This window comes from Brachycentrus maculatus, unplaced genomic scaffold (assembly GCF_059751285.1).
Source record: "Brachycentrus maculatus isolate JH-2025_06_01 unplaced genomic scaffold, ASM5975128v1 h1tg000003l, whole genome shotgun sequence".
Classification (NCBI taxonomy): domain Eukaryota; kingdom Metazoa; phylum Arthropoda; class Insecta; order Trichoptera; family Brachycentridae; genus Brachycentrus; species Brachycentrus maculatus.
Genome location: NW_028280758.1, coordinates 1894845 through 1909197, shown reverse-complemented (window position 1 = coordinate 1909197; position 14353 = coordinate 1894845). Strand labels below are relative to the sequence as shown.

The window sequence follows — 14353 nt, the reverse complement described above, 5'->3', positions numbered from 1 at the left end:
AAAACCTGTCAGTTAGTTCTTGCGAATAAAACGGCTCTTTTTTCACATTTTTTCATAGATTTACTATGAAATAGTGGTAATAAAAATGTAATGAATTCACCTTAGTTTTTTAATCATCGGTGTTGCCAGTTGTGAAATAAAGTGTGTAAAGACTTACTGTGCAAGAGTCGATAGGTAACTGCAAGTCTTTTTTTAAATAAATTTAACAGTTCTTCAGAACTAATTTCTTTTAAACAATAGGGTTTATCCATACTCTCCGACAGGTCAATCGTTTCTGACTAAATTATGTGTCAACTAAAAAATATCAATATCAGAAGATTTTCATAAAATAAGAACTATAACCCATATTCATCTAAAAAAAAATTGACCTAACATTACAAATTCTCCTAAATAATCATAAATTGTATGTATCTATTATTTTATAAACCTTGATAATTGATCTAACTAACTAACTAACTAACCATCACGCCGCTTCTCCGCAGGGGTAGGCAGAGAGAATCGAACGCCACACCACTCTGTCTTTGCAAACATTCTTTGCCTCTTCTACATTCATGCATCTCCTCATACATACCCGACGACTGACCCGGCCGCTTTCAAGTATTTGACATACCTGATTGTACCAAGTTTTCATCGGTCGTCCTCTGCTTCTTTTTCCAACTACATTCGCTCCATAAATTTGTTTAACCGTTCTTTCTTCACTCATACGCTCCACATGTCCAAACCATCTCAACACACCTTTCTTAATTTTATCGATAATGCTTATCTCAGCCTTACATTCTTTCCTTATTTCATCATTCGAACATCTATCAAACATCGTTTGATAGATAATTGATCAATGAGGAATATTTTAAATACTTGTTTATTCATCCCATTTTTGTGTTCCTTTTTCATTCATTATTCTGTTTGTTTTCAAAGGTTAATGTTACATTTTATAACAGAATCATTTTTATATTATTGGAAGAATTAAGATTAAGCATGTACATGTAAATATTTTCATGGTATATTAAATTATATGTGACAGATGTAAAAATCAAGTTTCTGCAATATAGTAAATAACACTATGATTAAAACATATTACAGACTCAATAGTTTCAGTTGCAATAAATAAATTAATAAAAAAATATGTTGTGTTTTTAATTATCAGTAATGTACATAATATATCCCGCTTCCATAGTGTAATGGTCAGCACGCCCGACCTCCGTTCTGGGGATCCCGGGTTCGATTCCCAGGGGGGTGTCAAATAAATAAAAGTGATTTCTACACTCTTTTATTTTATTCAATTTTACCCTAGACTGGTACCTGAAGTGGAGGGCTAGTCACCTTCCTCATGTATTTACAATCAAGATAACACTGCGTTTATATGATGCAGTGCCCTCTGCATCATTGGGGAGCGAATAATGGTTTGAAATGAAGTTAATTAATCGTAATAATAATAATAATAATAAACCCTTATCCGCACCCCAATGGTGCATAGGGCACTGCTTCATATAAACGCAGTGTTATCTTGATCGTTTACACATGAAGGAAAGGTGATCAGCCCTCCGCTTCAGGTACCAGTTCAGGGTAATATTGAATAAATATTACAGTGAAAAAATCACTTATATTTATTTGACCCCCCCCTGGGAATCGAACCCGGAACCTCCAGAACGGTAGCCGAGCGTCCTGACCATTACACTACGTAGGCGGACGGTAATCGTAATAATCTCATTAAAAAATTTCTAAAATATCAAAATAAGGTTTTAAATAAAAATCCAATATAAAATTGAAAATATATTTATTATGATTAAAAAGAAACAATTTTACTATTTTAACATGTAATAATTTTGTTATCAGTACATTACACAATTATATGGAATAATATAAAATCTATTTTAGTATTTATCAAACTTGGCAAATTATAACGAACGCAGGATTTATATAATATACATATTTATCCAAATTTTCAAGGCTACATTGCAATATGTTATTGAATGCTGCCTTTTACTGGCGTGCTTAGTCAGATAAATTTCTGAAAGTAAGTTCTGTGAAAAAAGATGAATCTTTTTTCTGTAAAAAAACAAATAAATATCCAATGAACTTGAAACCTCAAATTATTAAAATTTTGTAAAATTAATTCATTGAATAAAACATAAGCATTAAAATGATGATCAAATGCACATGTAAGAATATACATGATATTATGATCAAACGACTAATATTGTATGAAATTTTTGCTCAGTAAATATCAGATATGTGAATTTCGTATTATGACAACAGTGTACGCACTGCATAATGAATTAACCTTTTAACCGCGTTCACTTTGTTCCTAAGAGACGCCCGTGCGCGGTGGTATTTTGCCGTTTTTTAAATGATTACTTTTATCATGTATTTAGTTAGGAAATTATTTATTTTCCTAAGCAAAAACGTTCAATGGGATTCATTGTGCCTTTTTGGTACTCTATAATACACTCGTGTCACATTATTCTTGAAATATATCGTAATATAAACAAATAAGATCGTAACATAAATAAATCAAAGCACGCATCATGTGTCACTCTTACCCACTGGCGATGCGTAGCGTCGAGAGTAAGACAGATATAGGGCATGATTATGGCGCGGACTAATTACCGACCGCAAGAAAAATGAGGGATCTGTTCTTTTATTTATCCTTGTGATGTTACAAATTATTAGTCAGATATTTCAACAGATGTCATAAGGTCAAGGAATGACATATTATTTTATCCAAAGTTCCACACCTTGAAAAAATCCCTCCAAGTTGAACTGAGGTTCGAAACATGGAGTAAAGTAAAAACACAAACGGTTATGTCAGCCGCGTACAGGGAATGTTTTCTGAAAACACATACGGTTATGCGAGCCGCGTGGATCCGGTTAAACAATGAATGAATGAAACAATGAAGACATCTGCAATTCGGCTAGTCAAGTGTTAAATTTCATGATTCCAATAATTTAAATAAAAAATTGACCATAAATAGAAGTTTCCTGGGGAGTTAAAAAATATTTTTGTTAATAAAATATATAAGAAATAATAATCATTGATTTCTTAATAAACTTAAATATCTTTATACTTAAGAAACCAATAAATCAGTATGTACAACATTATTTAATAAATCTATGTCCACAAGATTTTAACATATTCAAAATAGGTGCGTTAAAAACAATTATTTATTAAAACACTATTTTTGTAAGATAAAAGATTGTGGTAGAGGAAGCAAATGATGTTCTGCTGTTCTGCAATATAGGAATTCTCCAAAATCACGTGAATGGTTGGTATTCCTTGAAGTTATGCATGGTTTTGTTGCTTTAATATTGATAGCATGCAGTCTTGTGGCGCATCTGATATCATTACAATACATGTTGAGATATAAGTATTTACACAATGCCATTTCATAACATCGAATTGGTGTCCCGCGAAAACTATCGGACAAATGCCAGTACACCATCAAGATGCTAGTGACACTATCCAATATCAAATGACAATATCCTTGAAATTTCAGGAAAATGTAGGGACAGGGTTGAAACTCATGAGAAATAATGATGAGATTAGTAAAACTCGACCATTAATGACTTCCCGAAAACCAAACAAAAGAATCCCAGTGAGATGTGAGGACAGCATAGTATTAAAATGATTTTTTTAAAGGCTGTTTTGTTCAACAATGGAACAAAAACCCCCAGCGTTAAGTAGATTCTTACTGCACATATGTATTTTTCAAAAATAACATAAGAAATATTTCACAAAAGAAATATAATCTCATTGTTTTGTTGAGTTTTCATCGTGGACATAGAATTTTAAATACAATTACTATATCAGAATATATGTATATGTATATGAGGCACCAATAAGTTATCTTGTAAAATGCAGTTGATGGAAAAATCACCTTGCGTTAAGGCGGGGACTGACCGGAGCATTTCGTCGTAACATAACATTCGTGGCAAGCATTCGATTTCGGATGGAGTACTCAGAACAAGCTCGGCTCGCTGTACTGACTATACGAATGCTCGCATCGTAACGTGGTACGTTACGACGAAATGACTCCGGTCAGTCCCCATGTTTAAGCGTTGAACTCGATTAAAACGATTAGAACGATCAGTCACTTATGTAGGATGTGGGCAGTGGACCTTATCTGAGGTACACCTGAGCGTTGCTGGCCGTCTGGATGAGGATCTTGAGCGAGGGCAGGAAGGAAGCCACCGTGGCGAAGTCGCTCCCTACTGCGAGGGAGGTGAGGGATTCCAAGGCGCCATTGTAATCTCCGCCTTGCACCATTTGCACAACGCAGTGCAGAATGTTCAACGCATTCTCCGATAGCTGGAAACACAGAAAATAGTACCGTTTCATGACTAATATAAATACACTTCCTCACGATGAAATATTATGGGTTAAATGTATAGACTCTCCCTTGGGAATCGAACCCGGGATCTCCAGAACGGTAGCCGAGCGTGCTGACCATTCACTACAGAGGCGGTCAATTCCCAGGGGGGTCAAATAAATATAAGTGATTTTTTCACTCAAATATTTATTCCATATTACCCTGGACTGGTACCTGCAGCGTAGGGCTGATCACCTTTCCTTCATGTGTTAACTATCAAGATAACACTGCATTTATATGATGCAGTGCCCTATGCATCATTGGGGTGCGGATAAGGGTTTGAAAAAATGAAATGAAATGTACAGACTAACCACTGTTAAAAGACAAAAAGCCACATACTTTGGCCACATATTCCTTGGAGAAAAATATGCCCTTCTACAGCTTTTAGTAGAGGGGTATAAAAGAACATCATGGCTCAAAAATCTTCGACGGTGGTTTGGAATATCGGGTTTTTACTCCAAATTTTTGGATCTAGAGTGGAATATGCTTGTTGGAATACAGAAGATGTAAGCTCAGAGTGAAGGAAATTACTACTTTATAGTAGTTATTTTCATCTTTCAATTTTTTTTTTATTTCCCATACGGGAAAGGAAATGGAAGAAGGATTGTAAAGGAAGTAACTGTAAAACAGCAGTGTGGCTAAAGCACTTGGGATTGCATACTCGGGTACGGACAGAAAATAGCTTGTGTAACTTGGAAACTGCTAATTTATGTATGTATTAAATATGTAATTATGTATCTTCAATATCATTTCATTTTACTTTCAAAGTACTGTTTTTTTACATCATTTTTTTTTTCATTTTATTTGTATAATTGAACCTTAGAGGCTTGCACACTTCACCTCAACGTTTGGAATACAGAAAAATAATTAATTAATTGTACAAGTCCATATTACATCGGTGTAAACCATCATTGATAATCTGCTTTATGGACTACTCGTTAAGATATTCAGTCCTAATCAGATTATTGTCAATTATATTATCTCGTAAGGTTAAATTTATAAAGAAGAAACATTAAAAGTTGGACTCAATATAATAAAGTTGTAGGCGTCTGGCCACGCCATCAAGTTGACCACACTGAAATACGAATTCGCCACGAAGATTCCCGAGCGGATTCAACAAAAGCGGCCAACCGAAGCGCGGAGACCGAGATTCGCTGCTATCGCTTGATTGCTGAAGGACGTATATTTTAGCTTCATATTTAATTCAAAGTTCCATAATCAATTAGATAAATTATAATAGTTAATATCAATAGTAATTAAAGTGTAAGAATTTATATCAATAAACAAATTGTATGTAAGCATTTCTTTTAAATATCCTATTCTGGCTTCCCGTTACAATACCACACATAGGGTTTCCAAAAAGTAAAAATAAGAATACTCACTCTATGCTCTCGCAGTAAATCATACAGAATTTCCAATTTTCTTTGAACATCGTCCAATTTTCTTTTGATTTGCTGCAAAAAAATAAATATTCCTTAAAAATAATGTAGCCAACTTTGAGTAATTCCATACTCCCTTCATCTCACTAAAGGGTCAATATGAATTAAGTGGGCATATTCAAAATATTCTAAACAAACTAACTAACCACCACGACGCTTTTTCGCAGGAGTAGGCAGAGAGAAAAAACACCACACCACTCACTCTGTCTTTGCAAACATTCTTCGCATCTTCCACGTTTATGCATCTTCTCATACATACTGGTCGATTTTTTCAACTCCTAACCTGACAGCTTTCAAGTATTTGACATACCTGGTTGTGCCAATTTTTTCTCAGTCTTCCTCTGCCCCTTTTTCCAACTACATTCGCTTCATAAATTTATTTATCGTTCGTTTCTCACTCATTCGTTCCGCATGTCCAAACCATCTCAACACACCTTTTTTAATTTTAATTTTAAATTTAAATTTAATCGATAATGCTTATCTCAGCTTTGCATTCCTTTCTTATTTCCCCATTCAAACATCTATAATACATCGTTTTACCGCACATTTGTCTGAGAGATCGCATTTTGACTGCATGTAAAGCTGTGCACATAAAGCTGTAATGGTCCCATATGTCCAGTATTCATTTCTACACTACAATCCTTTACGATCAGGTTGGACCATATCATAAATTTCCACCTTTGGCCTACTCTATGCTTCAGTTGATCATCCCAATATAATGCATTCAACATACTTTCATCCTTCTTTTGCCAACTCCATACATTAGGGTTGGAACCGGGACTCGGTTTCAAAATATAATAAGGAAGAATTTTGTTGATTTGGCAGTTCGGTTCCAACTTACGGGATTATTGGACGATCGGGCGCACTCGGCTCGTAGGGCATCGAAGACGGTTTGCATGTGCATATGTTGCTCGGGAATGGGACCCTTCTGTATGGGGGCGGGGGCGGGGGGAGGAGACGCTATCATGGAGCTCTCCAAGGGGGCCTGCTGTGTAATCTATAAATAAAGAACATAAACATGTAACATAAAAAAAACTTTGGTTACCGTTCCGGGAGAATGGACGTAAATGAGCGTCGGTGCGAATTTTCCTCAATGGAGTATTGACGTTAATGAACGTCGAAGTATGACTGTCGGTTGGTATGATGTAACTTGTATGGCAATGACATCTGTAGATATTTGTATGTAATTTTGTCATAAAATAAAACCTAGAGAGTTTTATTATTTTTACACATCTATTGTTATAATACAGATTTCATGTAAAAAGTTTTTTTTTTCATGTAAAAAGAACCCACTCCCTAGAGAAAGTCGGACATCAATTATTGTACACCCGGAAAGGTTCATTTTCTTTGAAAAAATTGAAAGGAAGTTCACGCGCCAATAGGATTGAATAGCACATGAAATTCCGACTACGTGGTGTAATGGTTAGCATGCTTAGCTAACGTGCTGGAAGTCCCGGGTTCGATTCCCAGGGAGGGGGGATGAAAATAAATATTAGTGATTTTATTCTCTAATATTAATTTGATATTACCCTGGACTGGTCCCTGAAGTGCAGGAGTGATCACCTTGCCTTCATGTAAGTAAAGATCGAAATAACACTGCGTCAATACGATGCAGTGCCCTATGCACAATTGGGTGCGGATAAGGGTTAGAAGATGATAGTAACTTATCAGTTGGAATAAACACCGAGATGGGACAAGTTAGGCTCAAACACGGTCGCATCAACCGGAGTGGCCGACCAACCGAGGGCAGTCGAGTTCTACTGTATTTCGAAAACTGACAAAACATTTACTGTAAACACAGAAAATAGCTCACAGGCTAGAGATTGACTAAAGGAAATATCGCTCACTCCTTTCAATAACGTCATATTTCAAAAAACCTGATTATTTAGAAGATTGTTTTTAAAGTTTAAAAATATAATGAAATGTATTAAAAATAAATATCACGCCACTTATTGAACTTTTTACTGTGCAACAGATCTTTTTAGGTAAAACCTGAATGTTTTTTCTCATTTGAAAAATATTTAGTACATTTAAAAAAATTATTAAACAATACCTTTTCTTCAAAATGCAAAAACAACACTTTCTGCCCTGTAGCGTGTAAAAATTGAGTTAAAAATATGACACTTTTGCTGGGATATAGTACATTTTCTGGGCATTTCGAAAACATGCACAAATTGTCGATTTTTGATATATGACATTGTTGAAAGGAGTGAGCGATATCACAATAACAGAATATAAAAGTGGTATTACTCAAAGTAAACAATGAATGATAAGGAGAGTGGAATATCACAGTATTTAAAATTTTCCTAGAAAAACTATTGCATATTAACATACCATATGGTTGTTTGTTGGTAAAGGCGGTCCATAATTTTGGTTGTTTGGCGGCAGAGGGGCTCCATAATTTTGGTTCATGGGTGGGCCGTAGTTTTGGCCCATCGGGGCGCCGTAATTCTGTCCCATCGGAGCCCCGAAGTTGGGATTCATGGGCGCCCCCATCGGCGGGGGCATCTGCTCCGCCTGGTACTGGGGCCCGGTCAGGGGCACCTGCTGGGCGGGCACCACGCCAAACAGCGGATGGGTGATGGGCGCAGGAGCCGAGAAGTCTTGCTTAGCCTGGAAAGAAAGCTAATCAATCAGATACCCAAGCTTTGTGTACTTTGACAATGTCACTATGACACCCGGCAAGTCTTCCCCGGGAATAATGCACTCATAAGAAGTGGATAGGTTAAAAAAAAAACATAAAAAGGTGAAATTTAAGAAGCGCCATTCAACATGTACTAATACGCAGCCTACATTTTATGATCCCGTCAGGATAAGTTTTACTGGAACGCTTGACGATGATTTTTTTACCAGCCATACAGAATGTAATTGTCTGTCTCCATAGGTCAGCACGCTCGGCTACTGTACTGGAGGTCCCGGGTTCGATTCCCAGGGTGGGGCCAAATAAATATATGTGATTTTTTCACTCTAATATTTATTCAATATTACCCTGGACTAGTACCTGAAGCGGAGGGCTGATCACCTTTCCTTCGTATGTTAAAGATTAAGATAACACTGCGTTTATGTAATGCAGTGCCCTATGCACCATCGGGTGCGGATGAGGGTTAAAGAAGAAGACAATATAATATCAAGTATCTATGGTCCTCTTAAAGAGTCAATGGTCCTAATAATAGATTCTATTATGATCGTATCAGACTCATATTATTCTTTTAAAGACTCTACGATCCTATCAAAGACTCTTATTGGTCTTTAAAGCCTAAATGATCCGATCTTTCTTATTTTTCTATTAAAGGCTCTATGATAAAATCAAAGACTCATCCTACAAACCAATGAATCGTGGACCAATCTTCTCAACATACAACAACTGTGTACTTCTATGGCTAACTCAACATTTGATATTAAATGGTTCATGTAACACAAAAGTTTTGAAATTTATGTCGGCGAGTATTGTTGGATAGGTTTAATCGACAATTCAAACAAAAGTTACCAGGGGTTTTGCTTATTGCTATAATTTAATAAATAAACATAATATGTAAGATGAAACATTGAATTTTTGAGTTGATGTGCAAACAAAACACAAATTCATTTGCAGTCATGCGTGTGAAAACATGTAATGTTTTTCAAATACATAACATAGTGCATCTGTCTCTAAGGGTGGTCTAAGTTATGCATAAATAGTCCTGCTTCTTCCCACTTCAAATTGCGAGATCTATGGTGCCAAAATAAGGAGTGAAAATATTAATTGTTTTAAAATTTAGGGCATTTAAAACGATAACTATACATATTTTTTTTTATGTCGAAAAACCAAACATTCCGCATGCTATAAAAAAAAATGTAATTTAAGTATATAAATATTATACATGTTCACAACATTAAACTAACGCTAGGATGTAGTTAGAAGCTTGAACAATATTCGTAATAATGAAATTATAATCGGTTAACGAGATATTTGTGCGTTATGCAACATAAGAAATAAGCCACGGTAATTGAAAACAAATAAACCAAAAAAAACCTTTCGGAAATTTTGTTTAAAATCGTGAAAGGGGACGTTGGAAAGAAGGAAGGGGCGGTCACACGTCACAGTTTGCCAAACATAAAACTAACACAACTTGAACACCTGTTGACAGGATTGTCTTCTGCGTGTTTATACCTCGGTATCTGGATGTGAGCGCGAGTGGGATATAATGTGTCCCCATTGGCGAGTTCCCGCATGTTCTGCTGACATCTCTTTCTAACACACACACACGCATATATTTGAATTTACAACATTTTGAGTGTGTCCAAATACTTGTTCACAAAATCTGGATTATCTCCAATTACAGTAGTTATTTTCATATTATTTTTTAACATCTCATCAAAGATGAAGAAGAATATGGAAGTCTGGGCATTTACGGGGCTGACGACCGTGAAGTCTGGTGAAGTTCTAGTGATTCAAGAACAAGGTTTCTAAATTGGTTCATATATATATATAGAACTTCCAAGAATTTGAGTAGTGTGGTTGTCAATAATGGGTAGAATTGGTGAATGTTACACGTGTGTAAAGTGATAACTTAAACCAGCCTATGACGGTCGTCAGCCCCGTAAATGCCCAGACTTCCATATTCTTCTTCATCTTTGATGAGATGTTAAAAAAATAATATATTTGAATTGTTTATGGTTCACACAAATGATTTTTTTTAAATTGAAAACTGGGCCACCATAATAAAAGTCCTGGATTTGTTAATTGGACACTGTATTTTACTAGTAAAATTTGATTTCTAAAAATCAATACAGTTCAGATAAAACAAATTTAGATTGAACTTATTAAAAACCTTCCTTATTTATGAAGGAGATAATTCATTCAAAGTGTAAAATTTGGTAACAATTGTGCTAAAGAGAAGATTGCTATTTGTTAAGAATAACAAAATATTTTCAATTTCATACAATTTCTGTGAGCCTAAGCGGCTCATTATTACAAATAGGTATCAAATTATTAAGTGGGTTCGGAACGAGAAACTCTGACTTAAGAGTCTGCGACACTAACCACGGGACCACAACCCGGCACCTCTTAAGTTTTTATACAAAACCGCTGGCGACAGAATTTGATAATTATGCACATATAATTAAAACTGAATTATTATTATGAGGAGCTGAAGAGGGCTTCCGAAAATAGACGAGAATGGCGAAGGAGATGTCATCTGTTGCTGCAGACTAATCTGCAGGATTGAGACCAGAGAGAGAGAATTAAGACCCCAATAAAGAGATTGTTATATAATATTCATATAAAAACATTGGATAATTCCTTATTTTCTGCCTTTGAAATAAGGCCAGCGCAGAAGGTAAAAATACACTTACCATCCTTAAGCATCAGTCGATCGAACAGTTAGAAATAAATATCTTTCCCGTCCTTAGTGTGTAAAAAAATACATATTGGTATTTACTAAGTAAAACTTAAATTTAAAATGAATAGATTTTACAATAAAGTGACTGCCGAATCATTTAACACACTATCTGCGGGAAGGGTAACTTGACCGTTTCACTTGACTGGTGTATCTCTATTATGAGCGCGAATGCCCCCAGATAGTGTGTTAATCGAATAAGAATTTTCTCAAAATGGCATTCATAATTACCTGCGACTTGTGAGAGGAAGAAAGCGCCGGAGGGTCGTTCCATCCCGGCGCAGATTGCTGAGGAGGGGCTTGCAAAGCGTCAGCCGCGACATCGGCATTTCTGTAAAATCCGGCGTTCTGTCCTCCGTTGTACGTGTTCTCGCTAGGCTTCAACGCGTTAGGATACGCAGCGTTAAGGTTGGGAATACTGTTAGGTTGAAGCGGGACCAGCGGAGGTACGGAGTTGTTGGGTTGGACAGGGTTGTACGCGGGGGCCGGGTTGAAGTTGTTCTGAGGGTACGGTTGGTTGGCGAACGGTTGCGGTTGGTTGAACATCGGCTGGCGGTTGCCAAAGCCCGGCTGGGTGTCTATCGGGTTGAGAGGGAAGGAACCGACTCCCGATTGGACAGAAGGATCGCGGACATGCTTGTTTCTTCCTAGCAAACCACCTGAAAGTAAGGTATAATAAATGTGTAATCGGTCATATACTGCTGTTAGGGAATGTTGAATCACTATCCAACAATGGACAAAGCATAATTTAATTAGATACTATGTATGAGTTTATTGGTAATTAAGCACATTAAAAAATATGTGCAAGATATTTTTTTTATTTTTTGTTTATTTGGGCAAACAGCAACATAAAAAAAACATATAAGTCAGCAACATATGTAAAACAAAACATTAAAAGAATAAATACATTAAACAAGCCAATTATAGTTAACCACAGAAACATAAAGATTAGTACAAAATATTTAGTGAAGAACTAGCAAATGAACACATATCTGAGAGAAAATGTGAGAAAATAAATGTACTTATATAACTGCATTAATGTAATAAAAACATTATTTTTTGTTGTTTTAATGTAATTTTACAATGATTTTTTTAAAATTATTTTTGTTAAACTTCTTGTACAGAAAAAATGTCTATTGGCAGGATTATTGCTAAGAATCAATAAATTTCTACCACCCAAAAACAAACTAGTGATACATGTCAAGGTTTGTACCTTAATATAGCCATAATATAATTAAAATGTAACTTTAAAATGTAATTTTTTAAATAGTGATTTTAAAACAAAGCTACATTTTAATTATAAAATAGAAAATCACAAAGTTAGTACTTCAAATATAAATTAAAATAATATAGCCATTTAAAATTTAGTGGGCAGATAGTACTTGTACAATAAGTAAAACAAAAGAAGAAAAATTATAATGAGTTAAAGTATGAACGATCAAATAAAAACAATATTACATGACTTTGATAAGATGAAAATAAGGAAAACAAGGTAGTAGGTAGGACCAGATAAGAAGTTGATAGAGGGGAAGAAGATAGAGGTAACTAAGGAAGGGTAATATGAAGAACAGTTGCGGTTTGAGGGATGAATATTAATTACCGTGTGAAGAGGCACTGGTTGGTCTCGGTGGTTGAACGGCAGCTCCTGGCTGTTGAGGAAAACTTGGTGGAGGAGCAGGCAGTTTCTCCAAGCCTAAAATAATATTTTTTTTTTTTAAATTAAACACTTGAATATACATCTTTAATGAGTAAAAAAAACTCGATCAAAACTCATTAAAGTGGTACATTCAAGTGTTTAATTTTTTAAAAATAATCATCATGTCATTCCACAAAGTTAATGCCGAATCAATAAATAATATAAAATAATGTTTGTAAACAATCACAATTAGCATGAAGAGTTTTACAATAATCCATTTGGTTTAAAGATGCACAATAGAAAATACTCAATGCAATACATACACCATTTTGTTTTTTTATAATTTTATTTATCACTATTTTTTTAAATTATCACACCGAAATATACCAAATGGAAACTCCAGTCGTAAAAACTCATACGAAAACAGTTTTACATTGCATGTTACAAATTCTCTTCGCAAACCACATGTTTAAAAAATTTAAAACAAATCTGTACTAAAGTTTTATTTTTATTCTCAAGTTGCGTGTTACAAGTTAAAAATAATAAATAAAAATTATAGCACTACATTAAAAATAATCATGTGGCTCTCTGAAATAAAGGAATGACACTTAAGTTAATCAAGTCCTTCTCAAAACTGACAACGCCGCCATCTTGGTTTTCCTTGTCGCACACTGCTTTATCGGCGGAACACTTTTTAAATTCAAAAAGGAAAGGAATACATTTCTTTACATACATTTGATGGATAAATGTCATCTTGGTTTTACTCTGTCGCACACTGCTTTATCCGAGGAACTTTTTAAATTAAAAAATATAAGGAAAACATTTGTTTACATACAATCTATGGATGAATGTCATCTTGGTTTTACCCTGTCGCATACTGCTTTATCGGCGGAACACTTTTTAAATTCAATAGCTAAAAGAATACATTTCTTTACATACATAAATGATGGATAAATGAAGGCAATGAATAATTCACCTTGATTGAAGGGAGGCGGTGGTTGGTGGGCATTGTTATTGACGTAAGGTCCCTGTGGAGCTCCGCTCCATGCATCCTGAGGAGGATTGGGCTGGTTGTAGCTGGAAGTCCGCACTCTGCCTCCCGCTGACCACTGATTCTGCTACAATTTATTAAATTGTAAGTGAAAGCACTTGCTTTTTACCACTTCAGTATTATATATATGATATATGATAGATGTTAGAATGGCCATATATATATAATGGTGGACTGGTCCCTGAAGCGCGGAAGTGATCAACTTGCCTTCATGTAAGTAACAATCAAGATAACACTGCATCAATATGATGCAGTGCCCTATGCGCCATTGGGTGCAGAAAAGGGTTAGAAGAACAATAGTGATTCTATTCACCTGTCGATAAAAGCAATTGTAGCTTTCAAAACTTCTTCAATTCAGTCACAAAAATTTCAAGTCAATCCATCTACGACTTTTCTAGTTATTGGCATCGAGTTCGAGGCCATATCAGAGTAGCCAAGAGGCTACATGAGGCCTTAAGGCTCCAAGTTTCTCCCCCCTGATT

The 14353-nt window shown here is 35.4% G+C and overlaps 1 protein-coding gene across 4 annotated transcripts in view; it reads right to left on the bottom strand.

Annotated features, from left to right (window-relative positions):
- Window positions 1-3684: 3684 nt before the first annotated feature.
- Window positions 3685-14353, bottom strand: part of Sec31 (COPII coat complex component secretory 31) — a 28050-nt gene continuing 17381 nt past the window's right edge. For 2 of the 4 annotated variants that reach the window (XM_088268169.1, XM_088268334.1), the window contains 7 exons: window positions 13797-13935; window positions 12785-12877; window positions 11416-11843; window positions 8141-8419; window positions 6648-6803; window positions 5750-5821; window positions 3974-4306 (listed from right to left, as the gene is read on the bottom strand). In XM_088268169.1, the coding sequence (XP_088124295.1) occupies window positions 4118-4306; window positions 5750-5821; window positions 6648-6803; window positions 8141-8419; window positions 11416-11843; window positions 12785-12877; window positions 13797-13935 (1356 nt within the window). In that variant the 3' untranslated portion in view covers window positions 3974-4117. Of the gene's footprint in view, window positions 4307-5749; window positions 5822-6647; window positions 6804-8140; window positions 8420-11415; window positions 11844-12784; window positions 12878-13796; window positions 13939-14353 lie in introns of all 4 variants that reach the window. The other 2 variants (XM_088268254.1, XM_088268094.1) reach the window with 2 other exon arrangements.